An 11,968-nucleotide genomic window follows, 5' to 3' on the forward strand; every position below is an offset into this window, starting at 1 on the left:
GTTCAACCTTTTCTATGAAACAGAAACTAAACAATCAATTTCAATTTCATTTTATGAAGTCAGCATCAATTCATCTCCAAACCAGGCAGGGATCCAATGAAAAAGAAAACTATAGAGCAATCCCTCTGATGAAAATAGATGCAAAACTCCTCAATAAAATACTAGCCAACAAATCTCAGCAACCAATAAAGTCACACATTATGATCAAGTGTGTTTTATCCCAGAAATGCAAGGCTGGTTTAATGTATGTAAATCAATAAACATATCACTTTAACAGAACCAAAGACAAGAACCATACAATCATCTGATCATCTCATGCAGAAAATTCCTTTGACAAAATCCAACATCCATTCATGTTAAAAGCTCTAGAGGAATAGAAAAGAACATACTTAAAAACAATAAAGGCTATCTATTATGGAATAGCCAACATCATATTAAAGGTGAAAAACCAAAACCATTTCCTATAAAATCAGGAATAAGGCAAGTATGTCCACTTTCTCCATTCCTATTCAATACAGTTCTAGAATTCCTAGCTAGAGCACTAAGGCAAGAAAAAGATATAAAAGATATTCATTCACATAGGGAAAAAAGAAGTCAAACTGTCCCTAGTTGCAGATGACATGATCTTATATCTGAAGGACCCAAAAGACTCCATCCCCAAGCTCCCAGAGCTGGTCAATAGCAGGATATAAAATTAACCTATAAAAATCATTAGCCTGGGAAGGTGGCTCAGTGGTAGAGCGCTTGCCTTGCATGCATGAGGCCCTGGGTTCGATTCCTCAGCACCACATAAGCAAAAAGAAAAAAGCCGGAAGTGGTGCTGTGGCTCAAGTGGTAGAGCGCTAGCCTTGAGCTGAAAAGCTGAGGGACAGCGCCCAGACCCAGAGTTCAGGCCCCACGACTGGACCCCCTCCCCCAAAAAAGGAAATAGACTTGAGAAACGGGACCAAAATAAAAAGTCTCTACACAACAGAGGGCATAGTTACAAGCTAGGAAGACAGCCAAGAGAATGGGAGAAGATCTTTACCAGCAATATATCCAACAAAGGCCTAATATCCAACATATACAAGGAGATCAAGAAACGAACCCCTCCCAAACCTAATAAACCAATCACTAAATGGACAAAGGAGACAAGGAAAGACTTCTCAGAAGAGGGGGTAAGAATGGCAAAGAAACATATGAGGAAATGCTTAAGATCCCTGGCCATAAAGGAATTGTAAATCAAACTTTGAGATTCTATCTCACCCCTATAGTTAGACTGTCCAACATAGTAAATTTGAACAAGAAGTGCTGGTGGGGATGAGGGGAAAAAGGAACCCTACTGCATTGTTGGTAGGAATGTAAACTAGTACAATCACTCTGGACAGCAATCTGGAGGCTCCTCAAAAAACTAAACATAGATCTACTTCCCTATGACGCATCTATACCACTCCTGGGCATCTACCCAGCATCACAAACCAGGATACTATAAAGACACTTGAACATTCATATATTGCTGCACTATTCACAATGACCAAGTTATGAAAACAGCCTTGATGCTCCACAATAGTCGAGTTGATAAAAAAATATACACAGCTATTAGAATATTATGTCATTTGCAGGGAAATGGATGGACCTAGAACAAATCATGTTAAATGAGATAAGTCAAGCTCAGAAAGACCAATAGTACGTATTTTTCATTTCTTTCATATTTGGGAGCTAGATTTAAATAGACCAGGGCCTGATACATTATATGGGACTCCAGGCATTCACATACAGTGAGAGCAAAGGAGAATACTCTTCGGGGAGTAACAGAAAGGTGCAAGGCCTCTGATCATGTAAAATAATATTGATTGAAATGAATTCCAAGAGGTTTTTCCCCCATGTTGTCCTTTTTGTTCATTTATGAGTCTTAGAGGTGGCAAGGGAGGACACAGAAATGGAGGGACAAAGGGCAGACAAATGCAGCAATGGTACTGAGTAGTCACTATGTTAAAAGGAACTGCACAACTTCTGGGTGGGGACAGAAGGGAAAAACTGGGAGAGAGTGAAGGAAGGGGGCAGGGGCATTGTCCAAAAAGAAAGGTACTACTGCCATAATATTCTGCCTCATCTCAGGCTCAAAAGAATAGACCCAGCTGATCTTGACTGAAACTTCTGAAACTGTGAGCCAAAGTAAATCTTTTCTCCTTAAAATAAGTATGTCATAATTTTTTAAAACTTTTTTTTAAATTTTAAATATTTTTTTGGGGGGGGTCCGGTTGTGGGGCCTGAACTCTGAGCCTGGGCGCTCAGCTCTTCAGCTCAAGGCTAGCGCTCTACCACTTGAGCCACAGCGCCACTTCCGGCTTTTTTTCTTTTTGCTTATGTGGTGCTGAGGAATTGAACCCAGGGCCTCAGGCATGCAAGGCAAGCGCTCTACCACTGAGCCACCTTCCCAGCCCCAGTATGTCGTAATTTTTTGGCACAAAATATTACATGCATTTGGGTGGGGGTGCTGCCAGAACTGGGGCTTGAACTCAGAGCCTGGGCACTGTCCTTGAGCCCTTTCCTTCAAGGCTATGTTCTAACATTTGAGCCACAGTTCTAGTTCTGGCTGTTAGTGGTTAATTGGAGATATGAGTTTCACAGATTTTCTTGTCGAAAGTGGCTTTGAACTGTGATTCTCAGATTTCAGTCTTTTGAGAAGCTTACAGGTGTGGGCCAGGCCTACTGTGTGCATTGTATAGTTTCCCTGCTTTAGCCTTGGAATCTTATCAATTCTCCCTAGAGTCCTCACTCCTTCTCCCACAGTGTCTAGAGCTTGGAAATACATGTATATGTACTAAACATGTCCCTAGCTCCCTCCCACCTACCCAATACCTATCTTCCTAGTCCAGTGTGTGTGTGTGTGTGTGTGTGTGTGTGATACATGTATATGTACTAAACATGTCCCTAGCTCCCTCCCACCTACCCAATACCTATCTTCCTAGTCCAGTGTGTGTGTGTGTGTGTGTGTGTGTGTGTGTGTCCTAGTACTAGGTACTAGATATCTAGTATACGAACTTGGGGTCTGGGAGCTGTCCCTTAGCTTTTTCACTCAAAAGCTAGAGTTCCTATCCTTGAGCCATACCTCCATCTGGCTTTTGAATCTCACAAATTTTCCTGCCAGGACTGGCTTTGAATTGCAATGCTCAGATTTCTTACAAATTTTCCTGCCAGGACTGGCTTTGAATTGCAATGCTCAGATTTCAGCCTCCCAAATAGGTGAGATTTTAGGTGTGAACCACTGACACCCAGGTCCAATACTGACATCACTGATTCCTATCTACTGAGGTTCTCTTCTAGCTTTCTTCCTTTCTGACTTATAACTTCTTTCTCTGATATGCAAAACCTGACTATCATTATCTACAATAAATTTACTTGCTAGTTCAATCACAGCATGCAATTAAAGTAAGGACAGAATTCCTAACATATAATCTTGACAGAAACAAATTTTATAAACTAGACTTTATTTATATACAATTCTTTTTGTGCTTAGCTTTAGTACTGTTTTCCAAGGTGAGCTCAGTTCCTCTCTATTTCCCTCAATTGTGGTTCCTTTTCTTATCAGTTAGATCAATTCACTGTCACAATGTACACTCTATCCCTTCGTCCCCTGCCCCTAACCCCACCACATCTTGGTTGACTATAAAAATAAAATTAAAAAAAATTACACTTAGTAAATTTCAATTCTATGGTATGTAGTTCTATGGGTTTTGATGAATGCATATAATTATGCAAAAAAAATTACATATCAAACCACCAGAGTTTCAAACAAAATGTTTCTTACTGCACAAATATTTCCATGGTAATTCAAATTAGTCTGGCTTTCTCAGCAGCCACCAGAAGGTGGCAGGGTTTCTCTGTCAGAGGTTGCTTTCACAAGGCAACCAAGCCTACCTGTTACGAATGCAGAGGATCCACATTCCTCACATTTCATGGGTCATTTTCTCCAGGCAATGTCTAAAGAAGTTATAAGGTTAAAGTTCTTCTCTAAAACAGGTGAGAGTTTGGCTGCAAGCTCAGAATCTCAGGGTCCAACTGAATAAGCAAGATGATTCATTGGAGTGAAGAGTCAAGAGAACATCTCACAACTATGCTTTGATAAAATACTGACAGTGAGGGCAAGAAAGGAAGATGACAAAATCAAATCTGGGTGAGAGGAAGATCACTACTGACTCTTTTTTGAAGCTAGTACTAGTTGGTATTGGTGGCTGGGAAAAAGTTCTGTAAAAGGAAAGGGATTGTGGGGGAGAAAAAAGATTTCCAGGTAGAAGAACCTGAGTACATAAAGCATGGTATAAGGCATCCTTGAGACTGTTCAGTAAAAAGGGATGTTAGAAAGATGAGAGGGAAGGAGAGTACGAAAGGGAAGAGTGATAGAGGGGTGAGATTGAGTGGTGTATACTGTATATATGAGTAGAAATACCACAATGAAATCCTCCTCTGTGTTACTTATGTATAACAATAAAAAATTGTAAACTATCAGCTTGGAACTGGTGGCTCATGACCATAATCTTAGGTACTCAGGAGGCTGAGATCTATGGATCTCAGTTTAAAGCCAGCCTGGGCAGGATTCTGAGAGACTCTTATCTCCAATGAACCACAAACAGCCAGAAGTGGAGCTATGATAGAGCGCTAGCCTTGAGCACAAAAGCTCAAGGACAGTGCCCACGTCTGGTGCTCAAACCCCATAACTGACCAAAAAAATAAATGAAATGAACACCTACATTTTTATCTAAATACACATGTCTATTTCTTCATAATGGGTACATTTTAAAAAGATCCTTCTTAGCGGGGTGCTAAGCTCACCTGAGATCTTGGAGCACTACTCACCTTTCCGGTTCATGCCCATCTGGAGGCATTTGAGGAGGCGACAGTACTGGCATCTGTTCCTCTGCTTCCGAGACATGACACAGTTCTTGTCACGACTGCACCGGTACACCCGTTTGTTGCAAATGCTCCGCTTGAAAAACCCTTTGCAGCCCTCACAGGAGATGATCCCATAGTGCAAGCCTGTAGCACGGTCCCCACAAATAAGACAGGTTCGTTGTTCAGCCCGATCGTCTGGAACAGAAACTGAATAAATTCAAGTTAGAGAACAGTGGAAATAATGGTTTTAAGTCCACAATGTCTAAAACAGGAAACCCAATGGTGAATACTACACCAACTTTAGGCTAATCCATGGGCTATCTTTGGAACCTCTAACCCAGGGTGAGATTACCTAAATATATTACAAACCCAGAGAAGAAAAAGACGAGGGGAGGAGGAGGAGGGGGAGGGGGAGGAGGAGGAGGAGGAGGAGGAGGAGGAGGAGAAGGCGACGACCACCACTGCACACCACCAGGTTTGGGCCCTGGTAGCTCATGCCTATAATCCTACCTATTCAGGGAGCTGAGATCTGAGGATCATGATTTAGAACCAGCAGGAAAGATAAATCTATGAGATTCTTATCTACATTTAGCCAGCAAAAATCCAGAAGGGAAAGTGTGGTAGAGGACCGCATCATTCTTGATCAACAAACAAACAAAAAGCAAAAGTGCAAGGTCTTGAGTTTAAGCCCCAGGATTGGTATGAGAGAAAGAAGGGGTAGAGAGAAAGGAAGGAAGGAGACAGATGAATGGACAGGAGGGAGGGAGGGAAAGAAGGAAAGAAAAGAAGGAAGAAAGACAGGGAGGGAGGGAAGAAGGAAGAAAGAAAGGGAGGGAGGACTTTCCCTCAGTTTCATCATCACTTGTACTACTAGGATCCAAATTAGAAACCCAAGAATGAATTTTGACTCCTCCTCCCTTCTCTCCCTCAGTCACAGCCATATATGTTACCTCATAAAAAGGTGGTAAAGATGACTAGGGAAGTGCCTAGCCAATATACAATGTACATAAATACAGTGTACATAAATGACAGATGCAATTAACACGTTTAAACAACCTATTAAGACAGGGATAGCAGCTTGTATGTGTAAGACTGCTGACTTGGGAGGGTGAGATAAGAAGGCTCCAGGCCCAGGCAAATAGTTCATGAAAACCCATCTTAACAAATAGAAAACTGAGAGTGATGTGGTAGAATGCCTGGCTAGCAAGCCTAAGCCCTGAGTTCAAACACAAGTACTGCCAAAAACCAAACCAAATAGAAGAATATTTTCAATTAAACTGCTAGCCAAACAAGAAATATTTATTAAAAAAAATTGTGAATACAAGTTGCTGACAGGCCTAAGCATATAGCAGAGTGGTAGAGCTCCAGCCAAGTGTGAGGCCCTGAGCCTGATCACTAACACTTCCTCCCTGCCAAAACAAAACAAAACAGAAAAAAAGCCTCAGTAAAAAAATCTACATTCTAAGCCAGATGCTGGTGGCTCATGCCTATAATCGTAGCTACTCAGGAGGCTGAAATCTGAGGATAATGGTTTGACGCCAGCCTCCAGCTGCCAGTCAGGGTAGGAAAGTCCGTGAAACTTTTATCTCCAATTAACCACCAGAAAACCGGAAGTGAAGCTGTAGCTCAAAGTGGTAGAGTGCTAGCCTTGAGCAGAAAAGCTCAGGGATAGTCCTCAGGGCTACAGTAGGCCCAATATCCATGACTGGCTTAAAACAACAACAACAACAAAACCCTACATTCCAGCAGAATATCCATACTCTATTCAGGCTCAGTGCTAGGATACAAATTAGTCATCACGATCCCCAAAGTCAAGGAACTCACTATTAACATACAAGTTCATTAAGGGAGAGGAGAGATTTAGGCTAGAACAGTTTTTTTCCTTGCTTCGAATTGTCCTGAGTACCAAGCAATTACTAAACAAGAATTATGTCACTAAAAGACACCTAAGGTGTGCTAGTGCTAGGTGAGGTCCTTCCCAAGAGGTGCCAGAACCTCCAGGGAAGGTCTGGATCTGAGTCCAAGGCAGGAAACCAGAGAAACCTCATGAAACAGATGCAAGACACAATAATGGTCTTAATCATTAGGCCTTGAAGAGAGTCCTAATATTTAAAGGAACTACGAAAGTCCCAACAGAATCTGTGGAAAAAAGTAACTAGACATGTTCTTACTACTACATATATACCACCCCATATTAGCAACCAGTCTACTTTAATTTGGTTACTACAGGTTAAAACCTACGGTTACTAAAGGCCCCTTCTCTCACTTCTCCATTCAGCCTTGCTGTTACAAGATACCACCCCCAACCCAAAAAGGGCATTTGACCCATTCCAAGGACTCAGGTTACAAGAATTACATTTTGGAAACTGATTTTTATCAAAACCTGCTATTTAAACTGTGATGAAGGCCAGATCTAGGAAGTGGAGAGTAATGCTGCTCACTTAAGCAAAATTACACCGACAACTAAGGCAGACTGGAATTTGCCTGGCAAAAGGGTATTTAAAACAAAGGCAATCTGTTTGACTTAGCTTACTGGCTCCAACTCCCTGATCAGTTGCACAGTGTCCTAAATGCTGATTCCATCGCCTCACTATTTGTGACCTTAGTGATGAATGCGAATAGACTCCAGGACTTAATTCTAAACATTGTTATACACATGGAAAGTTACCAAGACATTTTTTTTTTTTTTTTTGGCAAACAGAATGAGAATAGGTCCAATAAAACATGTCTCTTCTCAGGGCTTATTATACTAAATCTGGTCAGAATCCTAGAGAAACTAACTGTTTTTTGTTTTTGTTGGACCTGGGGCCTGAACTCTGGGCCTGGGCACTGTCCCTCAGCTCTGGAACTCAAGGCTAGCGCTCTACCACTTGAGCCACAGAGCCACTTCCGAGAAACTGGTTTTAATGGTTAAATTTAATTATCAATTTGATTGGCTTGAGAAGCACCTATGAGATCAGTAAATATACTTCTGGGTGTAGGCAGTACCACTCCACAGTCTGAGGACCTAGAGAAAATCATGAAAATAGAGAAAGTACCTGCTAATGAGGGCACTCTATTTTCTGGCTGCCATGACATAAACTCCAAAGCTCTGAGATGGCCTGTTTACCATGTGTGAAACCTCAGAAACCACAATAAAATAAATCTTTCCTCTTCTAAGTTGTTTCTCTCAGGCACATGCAGTGAAAACATATGACTAACACAGTGGTCTTCTTAGTAACTACATTTTCACCCTCAGGAAACACATGGTTTTCCTTAAAGTGTGCTAACTGGTCTCTCTTTCACCAGGACCTCAGAACTAAGCAAGAACCTAGTGGGCTGATAACTGAATTTTGGCCACTGGTAGGTCATCTCTGGGCTGGCCTACCAGTTTATCATCTGAAATTCTTATAACTGTGTGCTTTTACTTGAAGGCAGAGAAACTATACATGACTGTGCATATGACTATACATAGTCATTCAACTGGTATTCACTGGTGTTTGCTTTGTGGTTGGTACTGAGATATGGGAAGGGAAGATGATCTGTCCTATGAAGCAATTTAATAGGTACACACATAATTTAGTAAAAACAAGTGTTAGAGGCACCACTCATAGTAATACTATGGAGTACAGAAGCTATGCCTACTTATTAGATTATGTCCCAAATAGCAGTGTATCATAAGAGAGGCCTGGGTATTTGCCAGGCTGGTGAAACAAGGCAGTGTCTCCTAAGCAGAAGGGACAGCATGAGCAAAGGCATGATAATGTAACACCACTATAGAATTTAGGTGAGTTATATGGCCCATATAGGCCAGAAAGATTGGTTCTAGATATAAGAGAAACCCTAAGGAGAACTCTGATCTATAGGTGAACGCCACTAGACTCAAAGCAAATTACAAGTCCTTTTCACTTTCCTGTCAGTACATTGCTAAAAGAGAATAGAGTCTGCCTCATAAGTAGAGGTTTAACACTTCAAGAATCTGATGCTGGGATTTAGGAAGGGCATGCTATAGTCTTACCAAGCAAAAGCACAAACTGCCAGGTACTAGAGGAAAAAACCTCCATTTGTGGTTCTTGGAAGTTAATCTGTCAAGGTGCCATCTGTCCTCCAGGGGAATACTCCAGACAGAAATGAAGTTGAATTTCATGAAAGAGAAAAGATAGTCTTACTAATCTTACCTACAGTTTTTAAAAACTAGTTATAAGGTGTCTTTGGCTTTCAAGAGCAAACTGAGCTGGTTTCACTGCATTGTGGCTTACATTTTGTGAAATAGTTCATGACCTATCAACTAATTATCATAACACTTCCTGAGAGGACATTTTAGGTGCTTTTGTTTAAATTTCATTTTATAATTATCATACAATAAAACTGTTCTAAGATGGACTTGTGTAATCACCACACAGTGAACATACAGAATAGTTTCTTGGTGGTTGTACCATCACTTTACTCCCAATTCCTACCTACCATCTGATCTGCTTTCCTTACCAGATTTTATCTTCTGGATGAGTAAGAGGACACCACACTCGTGAAACTAGCCTCTTTCACACAATACAATGCTTGCCTTTGAGGCTCATCTAAGTTGTTACATGAATCAATAGTTTGTTCTTCCCTGACCTCCCCAAGGTGCTAGGTGTTAAATGGAAGGCCCATGCAAGTGGTCTGTCACTGGGCTCCATTTTTCCATTGTATGTTTGTTGATCCATTCATTTACCTCTTGAAGGTGTTGTTTCTGATTTGGGGTGAATATGAATAAAGCAGCAATTAGTATTCATGAGCAGTTTGTATATGAGCCTACACTTTAATTTTTCCATGACAAATTCTTAGGAGTAGAATTGCTGGTCATGGGTAGGATATGGTTAGTTTTAAGAATCTGATACAGGGCTGGGAAGGTGCTCAGTGGTAGAGCGCTTGCCTTGCATGCATGAGGCCCTGGGTTTGATTCCTTAGCACCACATAAGCAAAAAGAAGTGGCGCTGTGGCTCAAGTGGTAGAGCTCTAGCCTTGAGCTGAAGAGCTGAGGGACAGTGCCCAGGCCCAGAGTTCAGGCACCACAACCGGACCCCCCCCCAAAAAAAAAAAGAATCTGATACAGAACTGTTTTCTGTAGCAATTTTATCAGTATTCTGTATACATTTATATCTAGTAATAACATGAATATTCTAGCTGTTTGCTATTTCCACCACTACTTGATATTATTTTTCTATCATTCTAATGTATACTTTTAATCTGTACTTCTCTATTAGCTAATGATGTTGAATATCTTTTTATGGGTTCAGATGTATCACTGTTGGAAAAGTGTTCATGTAGGTATGTTAGATTTTTTTTTTTTTAATTTTTGGCCAGTCCTGGGGCTTAAACTCAGGCCACGGGCACTATCCTGAGCACTATCCTGAGTCTCTGTGTTCAAGGCTGGCATTCTACCACTTGAGCCACAGTGCCACTCTGCCTTTTTCTGCTTATATGGTACTGAGGAATCGAACTCAGGGCTTCATACATGCTAGGCAAGCACTCTACCACTAAGCCACATTCACAGCCCAGTATATTCTTTTTATTTTATTATTTACAGTACTGGGGTCTGAACTCAGGGCTTTGTGCTGATCAGGTTAAGTGCTCTATCTACCATTTGAACCATGTCCTCAGCCCATTTTTTTTTTTAAGATAGGTCTCACTACGCAGACTCAAGGTGGCCTTAAACTCATACTCCTCATACTTCAGCCTCCTACCCCTGGCTCTTTTATTTTTCTTCTTCTTGTGTGTATGTGTGCATACACATGTGTGTATGCACGCTTGTCAATGTGGTGTCTGGAATCAGTATCTTGGCTCTCACTCAGCTTTCTTGCTCTTGGCAAGAACTCAGTCACTTGAGTTAAATGACTATAAGGTAGAAAGGGATATAACTTATAGTTACTGAAGTGATTTGTTTGTAGTTTCAGGTAATTATAAAATTGTAGTTTATGTCTTATACCTTTTACCACTCTCAGACTCCTTTTTGTTAATGGTCTAGCTACATTTTAAGACACAATTACTTTAGGCACACAATTCTGGAGGGCTCTGTAGGATTTAGCAATATTAAGCAATTGAATTGGTGGATTATGATATGGTCCTCTTTAATCTTCTCCCCCTAGATATAAATTGCTATTTGGGGTGTGAGGTTGTATGTAATGAGAAAAGATTACTTTCGGTGTGTGGCATGGTGAGTGGGGGAAGGGTAGAATTAAATGAGGCCAAAGTATTAGGCTGGAGCCTGTTCAAATAGGGCTCAATGTGGGGATAGACTTTATTTCATGTCTAAGAGGCTGTATTTAGAATGTTTTGAGCAGAAGAATTAAAAAAAAAAATCCTGACTACACTGAAGAGTAGATTAGAAAATAGAAATACAGAAAACCCAAGAGAAGTAGGGAGACTAGTTAATAGATAAAATGGTCATCCAAGTAAGAAACGCTAGTAGCTTAGGCTAGACTGATAAAAGGGAGGAGAGTAAATCACATCTATCTTAGTGAGAGAACTGACAAGACTTTGCTGATGGTTCAGATGATGGAATACAAAAGGAAGGAATTAAGGATGATTCCTAGATTTCAAGTCCTGAACAAGTGAAGGATTTCGTTTTGTTTACTAAGAGGGGGGAGATTACTAAGAAACATTTTGATATGAGAGGTGAGGGTAGAGTCTAGAGTTCTGTTTGATAAGTCTGAAATGCCTGTTAGAAAGTCAAATGAAAATGTTCAACAGATAGTTTAGTTATAAAAAGTTCAAGGGGGGGGGGAAGGGGGAGGCTGGGAAGGGATGTGAAGGGTAAACAAAAGGAGGAGGCTGCAATGCTTGGTAAGAAATGTACGCATTATCCTGCCCATGTAACTGTAACCCCTCTGTACAGTATCTTCACAAATAAAATTAAAAAAAAATTAAAAAAGAGTTCAAGAGCCAGCTGGGTGCCAGTTGCTCACACCTGTAATCCTAGGTACTTAGGAGGCTGAGATCTGAGGATTGAGGTTCAAAGCCAGCCCGGGCAGAAAAGTCTGTGAAACTCTTATCTCCAATAAACCACTCAGAAAACCGGAGGTGGTGCTGTGGCTCAAGTGGTAGAGTTCTCCCCTTGAGCTGAAGAGCGCAGGGACAG

At 41.0% G+C, this 11,968-nt stretch overlaps 1 protein-coding gene across 5 annotated transcripts in view; it reads right to left on the bottom strand.

Moving 5' to 3' along the window:
* Nr6a1 (nuclear receptor subfamily 6, group A, member 1) overlaps positions 1-11,968 on the bottom strand; it is a 175,852-nt gene that overhangs the window by 25,472 nt on the left and 138,412 nt on the right. For 3 of the 5 annotated variants that reach the window (XM_013021516.1, XM_013021519.1, XM_013021517.1), the window contains one exon: positions 4,837-5,079. In XM_013021516.1, coding sequence (XP_012876970.1) covers positions 4,837-5,079 — 243 coding nt within the window. The remainder of the gene's footprint in view (positions 1-4,836; positions 5,080-11,968) is intronic. The other 2 variants (XM_013021520.1, XM_013021518.1) reach the window with 1 other exon arrangement.

The sequence above is a fragment of the Dipodomys ordii genome, unplaced genomic scaffold (assembly GCF_000151885.1).
Source record: "Dipodomys ordii isolate 6190 unplaced genomic scaffold, Dord_2.0 Scaffold55, whole genome shotgun sequence".
NCBI classification, from domain to species: domain Eukaryota; kingdom Metazoa; phylum Chordata; class Mammalia; order Rodentia; family Heteromyidae; genus Dipodomys; species Dipodomys ordii.